Source organism: Anolis sagrei, chromosome 8 (genome assembly GCF_037176765.1).
Source record: "Anolis sagrei isolate rAnoSag1 chromosome 8, rAnoSag1.mat, whole genome shotgun sequence".
Lineage (NCBI taxonomy): Eukaryota > Metazoa > Chordata > Lepidosauria > Squamata > Dactyloidae > Anolis > Anolis sagrei.
In genome coordinates this window covers 21124457-21148806 of record NC_090028.1, presented here as the reverse complement: position 1 = coordinate 21148806, position 24350 = coordinate 21124457, and the positions used below count along the sequence as shown (strand labels likewise).

The 24350-nt window shown below is 43.7% G+C and overlaps 1 protein-coding gene across 1 annotated transcript; it reads left to right on the top strand.

Moving 5' to 3' along the window:
• Positions 1-47: 47 nt before the first annotated feature.
• E2F4 (E2F transcription factor 4) lies at positions 48-24048 on the top strand. The gene is made up of 10 exons (XM_060788060.2): positions 48-262; positions 6732-6841; positions 8096-8257; positions 9784-9827; positions 12190-12251; positions 14469-14745; positions 15654-15845; positions 18278-18325; positions 18858-18902; positions 20048-24048. Exons 1-10 carry the CDS (start codon positions 131-133, stop codon positions 20161-20163), a joined length of 1188 nt encoding a protein of 395 aa, XP_060644043.1. The 5' UTR covers positions 48-130; the 3' UTR covers positions 20164-24048.
• Positions 24049-24350: the final 302 nt, after the last annotated feature.

Here is a 24350-nt window from a genome sequence, read left to right as displayed (position 1 = left end):
CTCGAGCTCCACCTATCCCTCGCCTCCCTTTCTGGCCGCCTCCCATCATGCCCTGCGGTGGCCGGAAGCGGCGGAAGGGTCAGCGCGAGGGGCCGCAGCGGGATCCCGGAAGCGGCGCGGGGCCGGGCGGATGGCGTCGGAGTCGGGGGCCCAGCCGCCGGGGGGAGGCCCGAGCCGGCACGAGAAGAGCCTGGGCCTCCTCACCACCAAGTTCGTGTCTCTGCTGCAGGAGGCCAAGGACGGCGTGCTCGACCTCAAGCTGGTGAGGGGAAGGACGGCGCTGATCAGGCAGATCAGGGCCCAGCAGCGGATGCTCTGGCCCGCTTTCTTTTCCCTCCTTGCGGGTTCCCCCTCTCTCTTGCCTCCCCTTCAGAGGAGGAGGAGGAGACCTTTCCTTGTCCACACAAAGGGCCTGACATAGAATCATAGAATCAAAGAGTTGGAAGAGACCTCGTGGGCCATCCAGTCCAACCCCATTCTGCCAAGAAGCAGGGATATTGCATTCAAATCACCCCTGACAGATGGTTATCCAGCCTCTGTTTAAAAGGTTCGAAGCCTCCACCACACTCCGGGGCAGAGAGTTCCACTGCTGAACGCCTCTCACAGTCAGGAAGTTCTTCCTCATGTTCAGATGGAATCTCCTCTCTTGTAGCTTGAAGCCATTATTCCGCATCCTATTTATTTATTTATTTATTTACTGTGCTTATAGACCGCTGTTCTCAGCCCTGGGGCAACTCACAGTGGTGTACAACATGGAGAGAATAAGGTGCAAATTACAAGAGAAAATCTAATAACAAACTAGCAATATCAAAACATCGTCATCAACAACATCCACAATCTCAATATCAACAATACAAAAATACCAATATCGTTTTCCATTGTTCCATTCCTGTTGTCATTGCCAATTATTACACTTCTTGTTCGAACGCCTTCTCGAACAGCCACGTCTTTAATCTCCAGGGAAGCAGAAAACAAGCTTGCTCCCTCCTCCCTGTGACAGAAGTTCCAGTTTCCCCTCCCCCAGCCCACCCTTGCCTCTCTAGAGGCGCAAGGTAGCAAGACAACACTAGACAATATACCAGACACACTCACCGATTCTGTGATGTATGCTTGCTCCACGTACTGAAGGGCATAACGCTCGGAATTATTCAGGTTCCACCTATAGAATCATAGAATAATAGAGTTGGAAGAGACCCCATGAGCCATCCATGTCCAACCCCTTTCTGCCAGGCAAGAGAAAACAATCAATGGTTGGAGGAAGATTCGGAAGAAGCAGGAAACAAGCTTGCTCCCTCCTCCTCCTCCCTGTGGCTTCCTCTCACATATTTATACATGGCTATCATATCTCCGGTAACAGCGCTCCATGCAGTCATGCCGGCCACATGACCTTGGAGGTGTCTACAGACAACGCTGGCTCTTCAACTTAGAAATGGAGATGAGCACCACACCTCAGAGTCAGACATGACTGGACTTAATGTCAGGGGACTACCTTTACCTTTATCATATCTCCTCTCAGCCTTCTGTTCTTCTGGCTAAACATGCCCAGCTCCTTAAGCCGCTCCTCATAGGGCTTGTTCTCCAGACCCTTGATCATTTGAGTCGCCCTCCTCTGGACACATTCCAGCTTGTCAATATCTCTCTTGAATTGCGGTGCCCAGAATTGGACACAATATTCCAAGTGTGGTCTAACCAAAGCGGAATAGAGGGGTAGCATGACTTCCCTAGATCTTGACACTATGCTCCTATTCATGCAGACCAAAATCCCATTGGCTTTTTTTGCCGCCACATCACATTGTTGGCTCATGTTTAACTTGTTGTCCACGAGGACTCCAAGATCTCTTTCACACGTACTGCTCTCAAGCATCCCTGGCACTCAGGGCCCTTCCACGCAGCCCCATAACCCAGAATATCAAGGCAGAAAATCCCACAATATCTGCTTTGAACTGGGATATTTCTCTCCTTATTTATTTTTTTAAGTTATTATTATTATTATTATCATTATTAACTTTATTTGTACCCCACAAACATCTCCCGAAGGACTCGATGCGGCTTACACAGGCCAAGGCCTCAGTAAAACAACAGCATAACAAATACATAATAAAACTCATAAAGCAACCAAAAACATAAAAGCAGTAACAATAAAAACAATAAAACAATACACCGTGACACATTTAAAAACTAGGGCCAGGCCAAATGTAATGGGTACAGTTAAAAAGTGCTGGATATGACAGGTGAAATGTAAGGATTCTAGGGTAGGTGCAATGTGCAGACAGTCTTAAATCTCTAATAAAGTGCGTTTGGGACATGATGCTGGAACGTTTGGGTTCATATACGGAGATGCGGTCACGCAGGTAGGCAGGTCCCAAACCGTTTAGGGCTTTGTAGGTTAGCACCTGCACCTTGAATTGGGACCGGAAAATGTATGGCAGCCAATGGAGCTCCTTAAAAAGGAGGGTTGACCTCTCTCTGTAAGGAGCACCAGTTAACAACCTGGTCGCCGCCCGTTGGACCAGCTGAAATTTCCGAGCCATTTTCAAGGGCAGCCCCACGTAGTCCAATCTAGAGGTGACCAAGGCATGGTTCTCAACCTGTGGGTCCCTAGATGTTTTGGCCTTGTAACTCCCAGAAATCCTAACAGCCGGTAAATTGGCTGCGATTTCTGGGAGTTGTAGGCCAAAACACTTGGGGACCCACAGGTTGAGAACCTGTGGGTCCCCAAGAATACAAAAATCCCTAAAACAGTGGTTCTCAACCTGTGGGTCCCCAGATGTTTTGACCTTCAACTCCTAGAAATCCTAACAGCCGGTAAACTGGCTAGGATTTCTGGGAGTTGTAGGCCAAAACACTTGGGGGCCCACAGGTTGAGAACCACTGGTCTAGATAAGCTTAGGCCCCTTCCACACAGCTGAATAAAATCCCACAATAACTGCTTTGGATTGGGATATATGGCAGTGTGGGCTCAGATAAACCAGGGCCCTTCCACACAGCCCCGTAACCCAGAGTATCTGCTTTTAACTGTGTGCCCTTTCACACAGCCCTATATCCCAGAATATCAAGGCAGAAAATCTCACATTATCGGAGTGTGGACTCAGATGCACCAGTTCAAAGCAGATATTGTGGGATTTTCTGCCTTGATATTCAGGGATATAGGGCTGTGTGGAAGGACCCTGGGATATCTGGCAGTGTGAGCTCAGATAACCCAGGGCCCTTCCACACAGCCCTATAGCCCAGAATATCCGCTTTGAACTGGGATACAGTATTTGAGTCCACACTGCTATATATTCCAGTTCTAAGCAGATAATGTGGGATTTTATTCAGCTGTGTGGAAGGTACCCTATCTGCAGGTGCCACAGATTTCCAAGCAAAATACAGAACTGCAGCTGTGGTCATGAGCTCCTGAATGGAAAAGAGCAGGTATTCTTAATGTTTAATATTAGTTGGCCTTTGCTTCGCTCTGCTGCAACCCTTTTCTCAGTTGAGGGTGGTTTTGGTGCAATGCAGCAGCCATTTTCTACATGGTTGCTGTGAATTTTCTGGGCTGTATGGCCATCTTCCAGAAGCATTCTCTCCTGATGTTTTGCCCACTAACACCACCCAACAAAAGATTCCCCCAGGCAGAAATCAGCTAGGCCTTGAAGCTGCAAGGCTTTTCAATACTAATCAAGGTGATTAATTGCATCATTCACACTTTCCTCCAACAATCGAGAGTATTTCTCCCATCTTGGACGTCCCACAGATATATAAACCTCCCTTGCTTAGTTTCCAATATACCTCCCAACCTAGGAGGATGCCTGCCATAGCTGTGGGTAAAACATCAAGAGAGAATGCTTCTGGAACATGGCCATACAGCCTGGAAAACTCACAGCAGCCTAGTGATTCAGGCCATTCCTTTGAAAGCACATTTTCTACTTTCTACCCAGGGCCAATATAAGAGAAAAAGAGCAGAAACATGGGCAGGAAGGCGCTACTGTGAATATGAATCATAGACTGGCTTTTAGCAAGGCGCTACCAAAGTGAAACTGAGACCTCACAGGCTGCTTATGTCAGCATTCCTCAACCTGCTGTCCTCTGCCTGCAGCACCAGCCAGACTTCGTTGTTTGCACAGCTCTGTGAAAGATTTTGTTCCAGGAGGAAACACTGGGTTGGAAATGGATGCAGGCATCACGGCTAAAGTGGATTATCAACAAAGTTTTAGGGATCTTTGCTTATGTAAACTGAATTGTGCTGTATTCTGTAGATAAGCATACAGAGGATTGCAACCTAAACATTCCATCGAAGAAACTGATAACTTCTTGATTCAGAATTAGTTTTTCTGGAAGGAATAACAGTTTTTGCCAACGGAAGGCTCAAACTGTAATTTTGTATGTCAGATGTGATGAATGTTTAGCAAATCAGATTTATTAATTTGAAACATCCACAATTCGTTAGTATGGATCCATCAGTTGGGATATCTGGGATTGGGAATCGTAAACAAAGGAAGGCAATCAGTTAGCATATCTTGCTATATATACTTGCCTGGAAGTCAGCCTCATCAAATACTTTAGAACTATAGTTAAATAGGCATGCATGGGATTGTGCTCAGAACTAAAATATTCTGAGCTACCGTTTTGTGTATCACAGAACACTTCATCAGATGAGCAAAATCGTCACCTAAATCAAAAGTGGACGATTGGTGACTCTCCAAATGGGGATGGATGCAATTCTCATCAACCTACCCTTACTGCCTTTGATGAAGTATCATGGGAATTATAATCCAAGAACATCTGGGTCCCACCAGTTGACTAGCCCAGCTCTTTTGTGACAGCTTTTACTAATTGTCACAGTTCTTGAAGAATATAGTAGAATATGACCCCAGAAGCATTGTTATAACTGATATTTGAGTAACAAGCACTTGTGCTCATTTGACATAGCAAAATCTGTAACTTAGTAAACGCACAAAAAAGAATTCCATTTATAGTGATGTTAGAGTTTTTTTTATCATTTCTTAAATAACAATTAGTGCAAGGATCAGGGCAGCAGGCAATAGGAGCTGGGTCACCTAGCAATCATTGTGTAGTTGCAGCCAAAGTGGTGTAACTGCTGGGCTAATAAAGGAGTAAAAAAGGGGTTACTCCGTGTGGTGGAGTTGGAAGGTGTGTAGTGTTGTTGGAAGGAGTTGAGAGGTGTTGGAAGGTTGGAGGTTTTCCAAAGGTGCAGGAAGATTGGAGTTCTCAGAGGCTTGTGACTAGAGGAGAAGAATTGGACTCTGTATATATATATTTATATAAACTCTGCTACAAGACGAATTAGCGAGTTTGCTCCTTGGTCGGAGAGAGAACGCTTTCAAGTCTGTGTGTGTCTACACATTAATCTTCATTGGGACAAGTGAGCCCTCTGTTTCCAAGTTGTTTAAGTATAGCTTGTCAGTGTCAGTTTTTGTAATTTGAGATTGACCAAACTACCTCCAAGTCATACTCTTCCATCAGCTTTCTTGGAAAATGCCCTTGAAGATTCAGTGTCTGACTCAGTCACACAAGTGTTTCAGCGAGATAGCTTTGGATTAATGGTGGAGCATATAAATTTGTTGCATAGGATCTTGAGTTTAATCTTGACATATCCAGATCAGATAACAAGATGGGAGTTATTACAGTCTGAGGTTCTGGAAAAATGCTGTCAATTGGAATAGATGATTTGAAGGCAGAGAAACAAATACTTAAGGAAGCTTTCTTGTTACATTGATGATGACGATCCTCACACTGTCCTGTAGCTGTGAGTACTTCTTGATGGTTTATGCATTGGATGACATGACTAGAACATTTCTCTTTTGATATTGGCTCACTTTCAGTTTGTGATCTCAAGCTCTTGAACCTTGAGTGAATATTTTACCATCTGAGACTAAATGTTGATTTTTTTCATGTCAGGAGTGACTTGAGAAACTGCAAGTCGCTTCTGGTGTGAGAGAATTGGCTGTCTGCAAGAACATTGCCCAGGGAATGCCCGGATGTTTACCATCCTTGTAAGAGGCTTCTCTCATGTTCCTCTTATGGGGAGCTGGAGCTGACAGAGGAAGTTCAACCCACTCTCTCCGGATTCGAGCTGCTGATCTGTCGATCAGCAGTCCTGCCAGCACAAAGGTTTAACCCAGGGGGTCCTCAAACTAAGGCCCAGGGGCCGGATACATCCCTCCAAGGTCAACCCTTGCTCAGGGTCAACCTAAGTCTGAAACAACTTGAATGCTCACACCAACAATCCTATCTCATCAGCCAAAAGAAGGCCCACACTTCCCATTGAAATTCTAAAAAGTTTATATTTGTTAAAATTGTTCTAATTTTAATTGTATTGTTTTTAAGTGTTTTTTGCATTACAAATAAAGTATGTGCAGTGTGCATAGGAATTCTTTCATGTTTTTTTCAAATTATAATCCGGCCCTCCAACAGACTGTGAGCTGGCCCTCTGTTTAAAAAGTTTGTGGACCCCTGGTTTAACCCATTATGCCACCAGCGGCTCTGTTAAATGTTCATGTAGTTGATGTAAATGATAAGAAGAAACCTTACATATTTCAGATCTTGATGTTATTTCTTTGCTAAAGGTGGGATAGGCTGAGAGAGAAAATACACCTGTGACTCAAACTTAGTGAAAATCACAGTTGTGATCAATGTGACTGGAGGTAGCTTTGTTATATTTACTGATGTTATATTTATTCCCTGGCTAATGCTGCTTACGTAATTATGTGTGTGTACCCTTTACACAGGCTGCTGATACTCTGGCTGTGCGGCAGAAGCGGCGCATTTATGACATCACAAATGTACTTGAAGGCATTGGGCTGATTGAGAAGAAGTCCAAGAACAGTATTCAATGGAAGTGAGTGGACGGTCCTTGTACGAAAGAGGCAGAAGTCTTGAAATGAGGTTCTGTTCTTAGTAATGCAATTTGTAGCAACTGCACAACAGCATCTTTTTCCAGATGCAGCCACCATCTCCATCTAACACAGGTGGACCTTGTCATTGTTGATGTTGTAGTTCCCTCATATGTACCCACTTTGAGTTAGGATCTCCACTGGCCACGGGTTTTGTTGCAAAGTGGTGTGTTCTGTTGCCGCTGGACCTGAAATGAAGTGCTTTTAAGAGAGGATGTATGGCTTGAATCCAGCGGGAAGCCAGGGCCCCCGAAAAGGAGCCTTTAAGGAAATTTCCCTCATTAAACAGTCTTTAGAAGGCTTGAGCTTAAATATAACAGTCTTTTATTGATGAACAAACAGGAATTGTAAAGCTTTCTTGGCAAAAAAAACAGTTCTCTCAAACTTGTCCACAGGGAACAGGCACTATCTTCAATAACTTTGTTCAAAGGAAAATTCCCCTTTCTAGCTCCTTCCAGGCTAAACCTAAACCTGACTGATTTGAATCCACTACCGGCTAAACTGCGTCTCAAAACCGAGCAGACGTACCAGCAGGCCTGTAGTCACTTACCTGGAGATCTTGATGATTGGAGCTGTTGTTCCCTCCAGAATTCCTCAGAGCTGTAAGGCTGTTTCCCCGGAACCTTTGGGAATCTTTAGAGGCTCTTAAGACTGTTCTCCCCCGGGAAGTCTTAAGGGACGAAGCCTTTGTACAGGAGAAGTCTGTATACATCCTCTGCATTGACTGCCTTTGCTGAGACTAACTGAAAAATGGCCCCTTCCCTCCAAAAAAAACAGAAAGGGGAGGGACCAGGGATCCTAACTATAATTGACAGGTGGCTTGCCCTATGAATGCAGCCAAAGGAAGCCACCTATCTGCAAAGTCCCTGCAACTTAGGACTATGAACAATCACTCAGTGCAAAACACAAAATTGAAGCCCCTGGAACACCCGTTCCAGAACATGGTGTTTGGAGAGAGGCACAGTATATCAGTGACTGTGTGCCCAGGTACATACCTAGCACTGATTCCTCTTTGGAGTGTTCTGCTCTAGGCAGAGAGTTTACCTTTGTGATTGAATTGGGGTGAGGGTGGGGATGGATCAGGAAGGTGTGTGAAGAGGGCTGTGTGTCTCTAACCCTTCATGCAGCCTTATATACTGTGCAGCTCAATTCATTTTTTTCTGTATGGTTCCTATGCCTCTTTCTCTCCCTCCTCTCAGAGGAGTAGGCCCTGGCTGCAACACTCGCGAAATTGCCCACAAGTTGATTGAACTGAAGGCAGAGATTGAGGATCTGGAGCAGCGGGAGCGGGAGCTGGAACAGCAGAAGATATGGGTACAGCAAAGCATCAAAAATGTTACAGATGATGTGCAGAACAGTCGATATCCTTTGAGTGTACTGTGTTGCTTTTGTTTGAGGATTAAAATGACACAAAGACTGTCAAACGTCTTAGTGGGGCTAGTAGTGATTGTTCGGTATCAGCAGACTGTAACATTAAGATATACGAAGCTGCCTGGACTGTGATATCCATAGGAGAGGCTCTTCTTCATGCCTTCTACCTTCACAGGTATGTTTGGTGAGGACGTGAGAGAGAGGGCCTTCTTGGTGGCTAGACCAGGCTTGCACAGCCTGCAGCCCTCTATGTGTTTGTGCCCCCAACTCCTATAGATCCTAGCCAGCTTGTCCAATGGTGAGAAATTCTGAGAAAAGTCCAAAACATCTGAAGGGCTGTAGGTTGTCCTGGCCTATCCTAGAACTCCTTGAGGGAGGCTAGGCCTGCCCTTTCTAGCTGTCCGTCTGTCTGAAGGCAAAAAAGTCTTTATTCAGACAGGATTTTAGAACTGATTACTTTTAAGTGCTCCATTTAACTTTTAATGTTTCTAAATATCCATTTTAGGAGCCCCTAGTGGCACAGTGGGTTAAACCACTGAGCTGCTGAACTTGCTGATCGAAAGGTCGCAGGTTCAAATCAGGGGAGCAGCATGAGCTCCCACTATTAGCCCCAGCTTCTGCCAACCTAGCAGTTTGAAAATATGCAAATGTAAGTAAATCAATAGGTACCGCTTCGGCGGGAAGGTAATGGTGCTCCATGTAGTCATGCTGGCCACATGACCTTGGAGGTGTCTGTGGACAACACCGACTCTTCGGCTTAAAAATGGAGATGAGCACCAACCCCCAGAGTTGGACACGACTGGACTTAATGTCAAGGGAAAAACCTTTACCAACATATCAATTTTAGTTCCTGTTTTTTAATATTATTAATAGTTTAATTTAGTGTAGTGTTGCCTTTTTATCTTTTTAAATTGAATCTTTTTAATGTGTAAATCATCCCCAATGTTGTGGCATACTGAGGAGGAAAATTATCATAATCTTTAGTTGCCCTGCCGAGACATTTGGGGTCTCTTGGTAATTGAGCTACCTTCTATTTATCTCTGCCTAGATAATGCAGACCTCCAAAACTAGATACCCTCCCAATGTTACAGATCTCCAGTCAGCATATAGTCCACAAGGGATAGGTTTTCAGGAGATGTGACAACAGCAGCAACCCCACGCAGTCTTGTATCTGATTGGGTTTGTGCCCATTCTGACATTCTTGAGGGTAGATTTTTTTCTGATTGTGCATCACTAATACCCCTTCCTGCCTTCATTTTCTTTTAAATGTATGTTTCCTTTACTGTCCGCTTCAAAACAAATGTGTTCTGCAAGCACCTCCTTGTTGCTGACCTGTTTAAATATAGATTCTGTGTGGATAGTGAGTATATACCGTAATATATGCATTGTATAGAGAAGACCGATCAATTATTCCTTATAATTGTCCTAGCTTCTTAAAAGTAGTCCTTATCAGCATTTGAAAGAAATTATTTTTTTGCTTTTGGAACTAGTTGAGTTTTCCCTTAACTCCAGGAACGTTAGCTTATATAACTGATGAGGATCTCTGCAAATGCTTCCCAGGTGAGAATGGAGTGGCTTGTTTTAGTTCAATCTTGGTTGTTGACATTCCTCCCAATCTGCTTGGCAGCTTCTTCTGGAGATGATTCAGTTTCTCCAGAGTAACCCTGTTTTCCTCTTCTGAAAGGGCTGCATGCAAAGGAGGATGTTCAAGTCTGTATGTATCTTTAGATCAGTGGTTCTTAACCTGGGGTCCCCAGATGTTTTTTGCCTACAACTCCCAGAAATCCCAGTGAATTTACCAGCTGTTAGGATTTCTGGGAGTTGAAGGCCAAAAACATCTGGCGACCCCCAGGTTGAGAACCACTGCTTTGGATAGAAGATATATAATATCACGGTACCTCTTTTCCCTAGTGTATGTTGTCTCATCACCTTTTCTAGGTGTGCAATGTGTCCTAGGACAGCTTTTGTCACCCGAGTGCAGTGGTTCTCAACTTGTGGGCCTACAACTCCCAGAAATTCCAGCCAGTTTACCAGCTGTTAGGATTTCTGGGAGTTGAAGGCCAAAAACATCTGGGGAACCCAGGTTGAGAACCACTGCTTTAGATAGAAGATATATAATATCGCGGTACCTCTTTTACCTGGTGTATGTTGTCTCATCACGTTTTCTAGGTGTGCAATGTGTCCTGGGACAGCTTTTGTCACCCTAGTGCAGTGGTTCTTAATTTGTGGGTCTACAACTCCCAGAAATTCCAGCTAGTTTACCAGCTGTTAGGATTTTTGGGAGTTGAAGACCAAAAATATCTGAGGACCCACAGGTTGAGAACCACTGCCCTAGTGCCTTTTGGGTATTTTGAACTACAATTCCTGTTGACCTTGATTACTAGCTGTTCTGACTGTGGCAGTTAGAAGCTGCAGTCTGACAAAATGTGGAAGGCACTAGGTTGAGGAAAGCTGCCTTAGAACCTGTAGTGGCTTTGCCGCCTTTGACGATCACTACATTTCTTAAAGTTGCTCTGGCCACCTTCATGGGCCTCTGAGGCCTTGTCTGCATTGGCTCTATACCCTGATGTTGACAAGAAGCCGCTCCGGGGTTAGTGGAACAGCTGGAATGGCAGAGATAAATGGCCAGGTAAGGGTGAACATCCAGTGGGGCAGGACCAGGTTCGGCCCTACTGGACAGTCTGGGCTTGGCTTCTGTGGCTTGAGTGTGTCCAATCAGCAGCATCTAATCCGGGGCTGGTCCTTAGCAAGAATGGGGCAATCTTGCCTTGATTAGAGGTATGTGTAAATGAGCCCTGAGTTGTTGCTGCCTTCCAGGTATTAAACCACTGGTTTCCTCAAATAATGTACTATCTTGGCTTGTAACTTACTGTGGCACAATGAGTTAAACCCTTATACCGGCAGGATTGCTGTCCTAAAGGTCAGTGGTTCGAATCTGAGGAGCGGGGTGAACTCCTTTCTGTCAGCTCTAGCTTTTCATGCATGGACATGAGAGAAACCTCCCACAGGATGGAGTCTCCTGGGCAATGTCCTTGCAGACGGCCAATTGCAGTTTCTCAAGTCGCTCCTGACATGGAAAAAAAAAAACTTACAGTGGCAAAAAGGTGTTTTAATAGGGTAGGTTTTAAAAATCTTTTTACTGTATTATAATTAATTTTAAAACTTTTTATTTAGGATTTTAGTGTAATAGCTTAATTTAAAAACATTTTTATCAACTTTATTTTTAGCTGTATTGTTTTAATTTCTGTTAATCCACATTGAGTCTCAAACCAAGAGAAAGAGAACCAATGAAAAGCTGTGGTTTGAGTGTTGGATCAGAACTCTGAGGACCTGGGTTCATATCCCTGCCCTGCCATGGAAACCCACTGAGTGCTCCTTTGCAAATCACACTCTCAGCTTCAGAAGAAGGCAGTGGCATATTCACTCTGAGCAATCTTGCATGTGGTTATAAGTCAGAAATGATTTGAAATTCCACAACAGCAACAAACCAGAGGCCCTTCCACACAGCCATATAACCCAGAATATCAAGGCAGGAAACCCCACGATATCTTATTTGCACTGGGTTATCTGAGTTCACACTGCCATATATTCCAGTTCAAAGCAGATATTGTGGGATTATCTGCCTTGATATTCTGGGTTAGATGGCTGTGCGAAAGGGCCCCAGGAGGAAAGTGGGACAGATAGACAGACAGATAGATTATGCTGAACAAAATAACCTACCCTCCTAGGGGAGAAACAGCCTTTAAATACAGAATTGAAAGCTTTCTATGTCTGGAAAATTAACAGAGATGTGTTAGGTAGGTTGTCCTTAAAAAGAATTTCATTGAAGGCATACTGATTGGATACAAAAGAGAATGGAAGCTCAGGCACAGTTTTTCTGAACCTAGAACAGTAAATGCTCTGTTTTGGTTTCTTGTTTCAGGTGACACGCTGCTAGCCATTCGGGCCCCATCAGGCACTCAGTTAGAAGTTCCCGTCCCTGAGGTAGGTAGCATTTGTGGATGTTGTATGTTAGCCTGTTTAGCCTATGGTTGTGTCTGATGATGTTCATGTTCAAGTTGATTTTCATGTAGATGTTCCTGAAGGGAATGGGAATATTGAGTCTGGGTCTGGGTCTGGGGATGAGAGGCTAGAGAGGCCAGAGTTGCTGCAAGGACCTGAAGGAAAAGACGGGTCACAGTGGCTGTGATTCTCAAGGTCTTGAGCCTGGGAAAGGCTTTGCGCTGCAGTTCTCCGATCTTGAGCTTCCAGGTGCAGAAGTTAATGAGGGGAGTCGGAGTAGCAAAAGATGTTTCAGTAAACAAAGAGATGCTGAACAACAATTAAGGCGCTCTGCTAGAATTCAACAGAAGTTGGAAATGAAACCAAAATTAAGAAAAAATATTTTTCTATCTGTTTGGGAATTAGGCCAGGGGTTTTTAAGTGACTAGGGAGAAGAATTGCTTTATTTGAAGCAACATCGAATTCACGTTAAGTTCCCAGAATTAAGTCTATGGATTATGCTTAGGTTCTGTTCATGGAAGCCAATGTCTAAGCCAGGGGTCCACAAACTAAGGCCCGGGGGCCAGATACGGCCTTCCAAGGTCATTTACTCGGCCCTCACTCAGGGTCAACCTAAGTCTTGAAAGCACACAACAGTAACAACAATCCTATCTCATCAGCCAAAAGCAGGCCCACACTTCCCATTGAAATACTAATAAGTTTATATTTGTTAAAATTGTTCTTCATTTTAATTATTGTATTGCTTTAAAGTGATTTTGCACTACAAATAATAGGGCAAAGGAATTCATTCATTTTTTTTCCAAATTATAATCTGGCCCTCCAACAGTTTGAGGGACTGTGACCTGGCCCTCTGTTTAAAAAGTTCGAGGACCCCTGATCTAAGCTGTTGTTTTGTTCATGTTTTCAAGTGCCTAGTTTCATGGATTTCTTTGGACTTTATTTCTTCGGACTCTTTGTTCCCACCCTGGAGTTTCCACAGATATATAAACCCAATTTTCCTAGTTTCCAACAGACCCCACAATCTCTGAGGATGCCTGCCAAGTCAGGAGAGAATGCTTCTAGAACATGGCCATACAGCCCGAAAAATCTACAACTCACTGTTGGCTAGTTGTAGGTCTTGCCAAGTTGCTGGGTTGGAGAAGGGAGGAGAGTGTTAGAGAATCACTATTTGAAAAGAAAATACTAAATGTATGCAACAGACTTAAAAGAAAATTGGATTAAAGTAGCACACAGATGGTAAAAACTTGACAAAAACCTGGAAAATGTTACAAGAATATAAATACAAAATGTTGGAAAGATTGAAAATGGAAATGGAAATGTGGAAAGATTGAGGGATCATATTTCCACATGTGGTCGTGCACAAAATCTAAAATATATTGGAGAAAAGTCCATGAAACACTACAGGAAATACTAAATATAAGAATACCATTCAAACCAGAGATATTCTTATTAGGGATAACAGACCAAAAGTTAGATAAAAATATGGATAATACTACTTCAAGAATTTGCTATGCAAAATTATGGAAGAAAGAAGAGATTCCAGAAGTCAGGGATTGGATAGAAAAAATCATAGATATTAGAAACATGGACAGATTAACATATTTGATGTCAAAAAATAAGGGGACCCCCAATAAGAGAAACTGATTGGACAGAAGTGACAAACTATTTGAAACAGAAGAATGGAAATACAATAATATAAATGGAAGAGAAAACAAGAGGGAGGAAAAATCAAGACGGAAGAAAGAAGAGGAAAAAACACTCGGAAGATACATAGGAAGTCAATGAAGGAGGTGTATATCATCTTTCTCCTGGTTTTTAACTCTTCATCTATTGCTATCGTCTTCTTTCTCTATTTATTTTCCTTTCTTTTTCTCTATGTTTTCCTTTTTTTCTTTTTTTCTCTCTTTTTTCTTTTTCCTTTTTCTTTTCTTTTTTTCCTTATGTTATTTCTATTTTATTACCTTGTATTTTAAAAGAAAAACTTCTCAATAAAGATTATATTTTTTAAAAAAGAAGAGAAAATACTAAACACAGGGAAAGCATATTTACTAACATGAACACATTGCTTAAGTCCTGCAGGCAGGCTTCCCATAGTCATCTGATTGCCCACTTACGTAACCAGAATAGTGGGCTTTGGTCTGATCAAACATGGTTCTTACGTTCTTTGTGACAGTCTTGCTCTTGTTTAATTATTTGTAGGGCTTGAATGGCCAGAAGAAGTACCAAATCCACCTGAAAAGTACAAGCGGTCCGATTGATGTCCTGCTTGTCAACAAAGATGCCTGGAGTTCTCCTCCAGTAGTGCTTCCTGTCCCTCCCCCTGAAGACCTCATCCAGTGTCAGCTGGTCACCCCTTCCAAGCCTCAGAGGCCACCCCTCGTCCACTCTGTTCCCAGTCGTACCCAGCCTTCTGCGCCCGTCCCCAGCAGCACACAAGACCATGTCTGTGCAGCCCTGAAAACAGCTGGTGCCACAGGTGAGCCCACGAGGAATTCCTACTTCTCAGTAACCTGTTTCTGTTCAATAAGGGAGGAGCTGGTCAAACTTTCTATTCCTCGTGTACTGAAGTTTGGATAGCGATCACACCTTTTATTAGCTCTGATATTTGGGGACCTCTTTCTTGGAGGGCCTTGAAGGTCCCAACATTGCCATCTTTCAGGAAAAAAAATGAAAATCTTCAAATTCAATGATTTTTCTTTCTGATTCTCCAGCCTATAGCTTTTATCACCCCCACATAGAATGGGAATCCCCACATAGAATGGGAATTATGGACCTTCTAAATAAATCCACAAATTTACTGGGGTAATATTACATGTTTTGTGTGAATGAACATTTTTTTTTCTTTTTTCCCATCTGAACAATTTATTTGTATGCAATTTTAAATGAACATTTTTCTTTTTGAGGATTAGCTAAAGTTACTTTTTGGAACGACAATCCCAAATGTTCCTAATTATAAGCTGAAAGGCATGAGGGCATGTAATTGGATTCCCTTTCGTGCCAAACGTTGCTTCCTCCTGGAAGAGAATCACATTGGTTCCAATTTAGGATTATTTTTATTATTTATTTATTTACCGCATTTATATCCCGCCCTTCTCACTCCGAAGGGGACTCGGGGAGTATCACAGAACACATACACAGCAAACAGAAAGGACAGACAACAGATAGAGGTATATGTCGGCATTTTTCCCAACTTCACTGTCCTGGAGGTTGTGCTTGATTCTTACCAATGTATTTGGATTGTTGTTTACATGATTTTAATATGTTGTGAGCGGTTTTGAGTCCTGTGAGGGAGAAAAGCGGGATACAAATAAAGATTTATTATTATTATTATTATTATTATTTACATTGAAAAATGGTTGCCTTCTGTGCCTGTTCGTTCCGCAGAAAGCGCCATCTCGATAGCAGAATCCAAAAACATTGGGGAGTTGGACCCTCTCACTCCCCCGGCAGCTCCCGTCATCTCCCCTGCTGGGCTGGATACACAGCCCCTCCAGTCGTCCGCCTCGCTAGACAGTGGCTCTGTCCTGCCCAGCCCCTCTACCTCTTTTCAGTTGATCAAACCAGACCCCACAGAAAGTGAGTATTCCTATGTTGCTAGCTTTGAAGTTGTTTACTTTCACCTAGAACTTTGGGAAAGTTCCTTTTTTGAACTTCACCTCGTACAACTCTTGGCGGAGCCAGTTGGGGGGCAGTGGAAGTTGTATTTCAAAGACTTTCCTAAGTATGAGATTTAGTGTTCTCAAACAGATAAAGCATGGTGCCATTCTCTCCTTCCAGAAGTCTGAGTTACTTTGCTGTGATATAGTTGCAGTATGTGATGGAGAGAAATGTACTGAAGTCTGATGTGATTATGTATACACACACACACACACACATATACATATGTAAAGATTTCCCCTGGGCATAAAGTCTAGTTGAGTCCGATTCTGGGGGGTGGTGCTCATCTCCATTTCAAAGCCGAAGAGCTGGCGTTGGCCATAGACTCCTCCAAAATCATGTGACCGGCATGACTGCATGGAGCGCTGTTACCTTCTTGCTGGTGTGGACTTACTGATCTACTCACATTTGCATGTTTTGGAACTTCTCGGTTGGCAGAAGCTGGGGCTAATGACAGGAGCTCACCCCATCCCACAGATGTAAACTGCCAATCGTCTGGTCAGCAAGTTCTGCAGCTTAGCAGTTTAATCCGCCATGCCACTGCCCTTCTCTCTCTCTCCTCCCCCCCCCCCCTTTATATATACTAGCTGTCCCCTGCCATGCGTTGCTGTGGCCCAATCTGTTGATTTGGAAAATAAAGTAATGAGAAACTGTTGGTTTCTAATATATGTAATTTCTTTATGCTTGTGGGTAAACAGTATTTCTTGTTGTTTCTTTGTCAGTGTTGATGTAGAGATTGTCTGGTTTGCCTGCTCTGGAACATGCAACATATAATTGTCCTTCTTTCAAATCTATGATCCTATATCTGTCATATACATATATATGTGTGTGTGTGTAAATCATCTATATCTATGGCTGGATGGCTCAAAGGAGGGCTTTGATTATGTTTTCTTGCCCTGGTGAAGGGAGTTGGACTGGATGGCCTTAAGGCAGTATTTCCCAACCTAGGGGTCAGGACCCCTGGGAGGGTTGCGAGGGGATGTCAGGAGGGTTGCCAAAGACCACAAGAAAACACAGCATTTTCTGTTGGCCATGGGGGTTCTGTGTAGGAAATTTGGCCCAATTCTATCATTGCTGAGATTCAGAATACTGTCGAAGGCTTTCATGGCTGGAATCACTCAGTTCTTGTGGGTTTTTTCGGGCTATAAGGCCATGTTCTAGAGGCATTTCTCCTGACATTTTGCCTGCATCTATGACAAGCATCCTCAGAGGTGAGGTCTGCTGGAGCTGGGAAAAAAGGGGTTTATATATCTGTGGAATGACCAGGGTGAGACAAAGGGCTTTTGTAAGTTGGGCTAGGTGTGAATCTTTCAACTGACCACCTTGATTAGCATACAATGGGCTGACTGTGCCTGGAGCAAACTCTTCTTGAAAGGTGATTAGATGTCCCTGCCTGTTTTTCTCTCTGCTGTTTTTGCTGCTGCAATTTTAGAATTTTTTAATACTGGTAGCCAGATTTTGTTCATTTTCATGGTTTCTTCCTTTCTGTTGAAATTGTCCACATGCTTGTGGATTTCAATGGCTTCTCTGTGTAGTCTGACATGGTGGTTGTGAGAGTGGTCCAGCATTTCTGTATTCTCAAATAAAATGCTGTGTCCAGGTTGGTTCATCAGGTGCTCTGCTATGACTGACTTCTCTGGTTGAAGTAGTCTGCAGTGCCTTTCATGTTCCTTGATTCGTGTTTGGGCAATGCTGCGTTTGGTGGTCCCTATGTAGACTTGTCCACAACTGCATGGTATACGGTAGACTCCTGCAGAGGTGAGAGGATCCCTCTTGTCCTTTGCTGAACGTAGCATTTGTTGGATTTTCTTGGTGGGTTTGTAGATTGTTTGTATGTTGTGTTTCCTCATCAGCTTCCCTATGCGGTCAGTTTTTTTTAAAGGATGGCAAATGATGGTGATAACATGGAGAGCCAATGGCAAAGCACAGGACTAGGCTAAATGGACAAGATTCCAACTTGAGCTGCTTCAGAAGAAATGAAAAAGCTTATTGCACCGTGCTAAATGGGATCCGCCTTGAGTCCACAAGACACTTACCTCATTGTGTTTTTTCCCTTTTTCTTTAGGCTGTACCTCCCATAATTCCCAGGTTAGCAATGCTGGCTGGGAGACTGTGGGAATTGCAGCTCAGCACATCAGGTTGAAGAAAACTGACATAGTCTTAGAAATTTAAATAGCTGAATTAGCTCAAAAAACGTGGTTTCGTGACAGCTATTATTTTTGATGGGGCATGGGAAACTGCAAATAATGGCAGTTTATCCAAGCAGATGAAAATAAAGCATATAGACAGAAGCATTTCAGGAGGTCTTGGGGCGGCATAAAAATCAGAATTGTTTCTTTATTTTTTTTCAGTACTAGAACTTCCTAAAGAGCTTTCAGAGATGTTTGAACCAGACAGAGGTACGTAATTAGAGGTTGTCCGCAGATTTGCTTTGTTTCCCCCCCCCCAATCTTTTTTTTTTTTCATGTCAGGATTGACTTGAGAAACTGCAATGGAGGGCGGGCCAAATGTACGAGGTAAAATGTTAAAAAGTTAAAACCCTGGGTGAGATAGGGATAAAAGTGCATTTGTAGGAAAGGAGCCCAACAAGGAGGAACCATGGGATTTAGCTATTGGGGGGGGGGGTGCTTTATTCTGAGGGCAGCTGTAGACTAACACAACCAGATGGGTTGAATGGTCATTCTCCAAAAGCACAACGGAAGAGCCAGGTTTTTAGGCCTTTCTTAAAACCAGCTAGGGTGGGCGCTTGCCTGATCTCCTTAGGCAGCGAATTCCAAAAGCGGGGGGCCACAGCGGAAAAGGCCCTCACCAAGGAAGAAGGGGATGGAGGGATTCTTGTGGGGGATGGAGGGATTCTTGTGGAAGGGACCCAAAATCTGGATGTTTCTGAACACACTTACACATGCAATGCTGCTCTTGTCTTTTTCACAGAATGCATGAATTCGGAGCTGTTAGAAGAGCTAATGTCGTCTGAAGGTAAGGCTAACGCACACTGAGTACAGAAAGTGGCATAAAGTGCATGTTGTAGTACAGGAATGGGCAAACTTTGGCCCTCTAGGTGTTTTGGACTTCAACTCCCACAATTTCTAGCTGCTAGGAGTTGTGGGAGTTGAAGCCCAAAACACCTGGAGGGCCAAAGTTTGCCTATGTTTGCTCTAGTATCTCTGCCACCTATTTCAGCTTACAGTAGAGTCTCACTTATCCGACATAAATGGGCCGGCAGAACATTGGACGAAGGAAAATGTTGGATCATATGGAGTCTCCTACCACCCCCATCCCTCCCAGTTCCCTTGTATTTTGGTGCTGCCTTTCAGGTGTGTGGTGCTAAACACCTAGAGGCATTCAGGCCCAGAAAAGGAGAGCAGCAAGATCCTGGTGTTTCATGAGGAAAGGAGTCGGCCAGGCTCGGGTGCTTTGTGAGTCCTCTGGGAAGGGGTCAGTTAGCTCAAGTGCTTTGTGAGGCTCCAGAAAGGAGGCAGCCAGGCCCCAGTGCTCAAGAAAAGGCCCTAGAGAGAAAAAGGAAGCAGCAGGCCCCAGAAGTGGGTCGCAAGGCCCGAGAAAAAAGTAAAGTCCTGGAAAAGATAGAGTTGCAAGGCCCAGAGGAGGAGGCAGGTGGCAGGAGCCTGAAAAATGAGTACTTACTTAGGTGATCCCTCGTAGCCTGAGGATGATGGTCCTCCAAGTCTGGTGTCTTGGGTTCATAGGTGGCTGTGGAGCCCTATTCTTGATCTGCATGTTCTCCTGCAGTGAGGACATTGGTTTCCAGGTGGAAGGCGGTCCTGGTCAGGGTTGGCTTGATGTGCCTTCCTCTTGGCACGTTTATCCCTTTTGCCCTCCATTCATGCATCTTTGAATTCTGCAGCACTGCTGGTCACAGCCGACCTCCAGTTAGAGTGCTCAAAAGCCAGGGCTTCCCAGGTCTTGGTGTCTATTCTACAGTTTTAAGTCTGGCTTTAAGCCCATCTTTAAATCCCTTTTGCAAAGATTGGATAAGTGAGACTTTACTGTATTTTGTCTTTTTAAGGGAGCACATGAAATCCATGCTTTTCTTGCATATTTTGATAGTGTCTTAAAAGTTTTGTTTCAGGGGTGCATTAATGTCAGTGTTTCTTCTCCGACAGTGTTTGCCCCCTTGCTTCGCCTCTCCCCCCCTCCCAGTGACCACGACTATATCTACAACCTGGATGAGAGCGAAGGCGTGTGCGACCTCTTTGATGTGCCTATCCTCAACCTCTGACTCCTGGGCCGAATACTTTGGAAGTACTGTGGGATTTTTTTTTCCTTTTAGAAAGCCACCCTGTCTTTTGAAAAGACAAACAAGCCTGTTTTTTTTATTATTATTATTTTCTTCTTATGCTTCCGTGACACATCGACCTGCTGGGTCTCAAGACTTCAAAATGAAGAGGGATTGACTTCCGAACTGGCATCCTCCAGCTCTCTCCCTCCCGTGTTGGATAGGCCAAGTCCTTTGGTTTGACCTCACTCTCTCCTACCTGTCCTGTCACTGGATCCTGGGGCCTATTGCTGTTGAAACTTCCTGAATGGCCAACGTGCTTCCTCAAGTCCGTGGACCTGTTTGAGCTTCCTTGTGCTGCTTTGGTGCAGGGGAAAGCAAAACCACTGCATCAACTCAGTGGATTGGTTTTACACACGGAAAGGTGCTTAGGAAAATTGGCATTTCACGTCTCAACCTCCTTTGTGTATCTTAAAGCATCATGATCCTGCAAGCTCTCCTCTAACAATGTTCAAAAACAAAGCAATGAAGCATGTGCCAGTTTTGCACCGTCACTTTCCTCCCAGTAGTCAGGATTGCTTGAAATGTCACTGCTATCAGCCAGGGAAGATCTTCTGCACCTTGCGAGGCTCCAAACCATTCTTCAAGTTGGGGGGGGGGGGGGCGGGGAGACACTTGTCAGTCGACGGAACTGGTAAGCTGTGGGTTGACATTCCCTCTGGAACTAGATGCTGACAGTGGGGTTCTTTCAGTGCTCAAGGATGGCACATTTTTCCATGTTACCTTTGTATTGCCATTTCCGAAACTCAATATGTCTCCCTGACACATTCTCTGTTTTCCAGTATCAGGCATTTTTACCTTTCCTCCACCACCTTTGCCATTACTTTCTGGTCCTTGAGGAAGGGTACATCACCACCACTGCACTTCATTTGCACTTCTTACATTCTCGACAGTTGAATCCTTATGCTGCATTTGAGTTTTTACCAAATACTGCGACTTTGTGTGGACTCTTATGACCCTTGCACATTAAGTAGCCCAGGCAACTCTCCAAGGTGAGCTGAGGTGGTTTGGGGACAAACTGGAAGCCGCTTTGTATCCCAACTGCTTCGATGAAAGTCCAGTTTGAGTGGGATGTTGTGACAAATGTCACAATGTTGTGGCAATGCAAATGGGTTTGCATAGCCAGCCCAGTTTAAGCCAGCTGTATAAGCAAGGCATTTCTCCCCTTCTAATTAAACACATGGCTAGTGGGAACTAGTTGGAGTCGGCTGCAATCTTTCTTCTTGAATGTGGCCAGGATTCAATGGAAGTAGACTTTGCTAAGTTGCTATGAGTTTTCCGGGCTGTCTGGCCATGTTCCGGAAGCAATCTCCCCTGACATTTTACACACAACTATGGCAGGCATCCTCAGAGGTTGTGAAGTTGGAAACTAGGCAAGTGGGGTTTATATATCTGTGGAATAATGTCCAGGGTGGGAGAACTAACTCTTGTCTGTTGGAGGAAAGTGTGAATGTTGCAACTGATCACCCTGATTGGTTGATTTCAAGGATTTATATCCTGTCCTTCTCACCCCCAGAGGAGAATTCAGCGTGGCTTACAAAAGGCAATATACAAGTAAAATATCACAATTAAAACACTTATATATATTCAATTTAAGACACTTTGCCTGTTCAAACTCATGGTCCAGGTCAGTCCATAGTCTGTCACTTAAAACAATATCTTCCTAGTTGCTTCATCTTCTGCTGAAATGCTTGATCCCACAACCAGGTTTTGAGTTTCTTATGAAAGGCCACGAGGGAGGGGGCAGATCTAATTTCATTGGGGAGGGTGTTACCTTCCTCAGAATCCGGAGCAGAAAAGGTCTTGTTTGCTAACCCTACTTCCATTTTCCTGTACTGGTTCATGAAAAGGATATTTTAGTGTAAAAGTTATCTTTGTATCTTTCCCAGACTTTAATTAATCAGATCTAACAAAGTGGTTGGTGAAGTGTTTCTCCTTTTTCTTCTTACCATACCATAGGTATGGTATGCTTTTTGTTGTATTAAATTACCTCTCTTTACTACCTTGCTGGCATCCCAAATGGTATGTCATTGAGAGTAAAAAAAATTAATATTGCTTTAATTTTTAGCATGTCTCCCTCTGACTTTTGTAAGTTGTCATTAGTCTCCAGGAAAAGCCATAGGTTTTTAAATTCTTTGTGCTTACTTATTATCTCTATTGGGCAATGAATCCAATGGCAACGAGAGAGAGTTTTAATCATCTTGACTTTTCTTACGAATGTATTGGACATCCAAGCTCCATGTCAGGTCAGATATTCATCTTGATATATCTTCAGTGTTTTTTCATATCCAGTATTTTGCAATGGTTCATTTTCCTTTTGATCTTCTAAAATTGTACTTCAATTTTTCTGTTCTGCTTCATGAAAATGTTGCTTCAACACATTTAACAATTTATCTTGAGATAATAATAATAATAATAATAATAATAATAATACTTTATTTATACCCTGCTACCATCTCCCCAAGGGACTCGGAGCGGCTTACATGAGGCCAGGCCCAAAAACCCATCAAAACAGCAAGCAATAATAAAACAACAACAATAACCCAAATAAACAGTACAATCAGTATAAATCACAAGTAGACAATAACACATAAGAATTTAAAAACCTATGGCTGGGCCAGATATAATAGTTAAAAACTTTAAAAATAGATGCTGGACATGAGCAGAGAGTGTATCTATTGGGAGGGTTTTAAATCAAGTTCAACCCAATGGGTAATTAAAGTGCTTCTCAGAGTATTTGCTGGAGATTATTTCCTTTATTCAGGGAAGGCGCATTGGAACAACCACATTTTCAAGCTCCTTCTAAAGACTGTCAATGTGGGGGCTTATCTGATATCCTTGGGGAGTGAGTTCCAGAGTCGAGGGGCAACCATGGAGAAGGCCCTCTCCCTTGTCCCCACCAGGGAGCTGGGAGCGAGAGCAGGGCCTCCCCAGAGATTGGCCCTCTGACCCAGAGCCTTGGCCAGGAACTGCAGCTCACTCTACTTGAGCGTCTCCAACCATGCCTCCAGAGGGGAAACCTTCATGACTGGATGCCGTTTGCCTCCAGCCACTAAAGAGAAAGCTCCCTTTGATTAGCATTGAATATCCTTGCAGCTTCAAGGCTACAGCATTCACACTTGCTTCCAACAGATGAGAGTTCTTTCTCCCACCCTGGACATTCTACAGATATATAAACCCCACTTTCCCAGTTTCCAGTAGACCTCACAACCTCTGTGGATGTCTGCCATAGATGTGGGCGAAACATCAGGGGAGAATGCTTCTGGAACATGGCCATACAGCCCAGAAAACTCACAGCAACCCAGTGATTCCAGCTATGAAAACTTTCAACAACACAAAAGTATTTCTGGTTTCAAAAACCTTTGGCCTGCCTGGTTTCCAGGCCTGTAAGTCCCAGCAGCCCCATCCACATGGCCAATGGTAGAGGACTGTTGGAATAGTAGTCCCAGACACTCAGAGGGCCAAAGGTCCTCCACTTCTTCGGTTCTTGATATCTGCAATTTCTTTTCTCATCCCATGCAGGATGACGGGATGCCTTTAAGAAGGCAGAAGTCTTTCTTGCTCATTTATGTCAGTTCCTTGCCATCTCTCTGTCTGAGTGTTTGATGGGGAGCACTCATCATCATTGTTTAGCAGCTGATCTTTCCCTCTTCTTTGCTGTCGACCTCTTTCCCGGAAAAGATACCTACAGAAAATGTACAATTGGGGGGGGGGTGAATTTTGATTCATATATAAAGATTATTTTTATACTTTTTTGCAGCTACAGAGCCTTGACTATAATATTTGTACAGTTTTTTTTCTGAGTGAATAAACAAGAACCTTTTCAAAGCTGTCTCCTGTCGTCTTGCTGGGACAGGCATCCATGTCACACCCTCCACATAAGCACAGATGATGCTGGGGCAAAACCCTCTTGAAATGCTGAGCGAAGGGTTTTGAGCAGAACTTCCTGGAACGAAGTTTTGGCTTCTTTTTAAAAGTATCTTTCTATCCAAGGCTTTTATTTATCGTAAATTGAGAATACAGCTATAATGTGTAAAAAACCACAAAGTGAAAAACTTGGCATTATGCTAGATTTCCTTTGACCAGAAGCTGGCCATTTGGAATGCTGCTGGTGTCACTATGAGAACGTC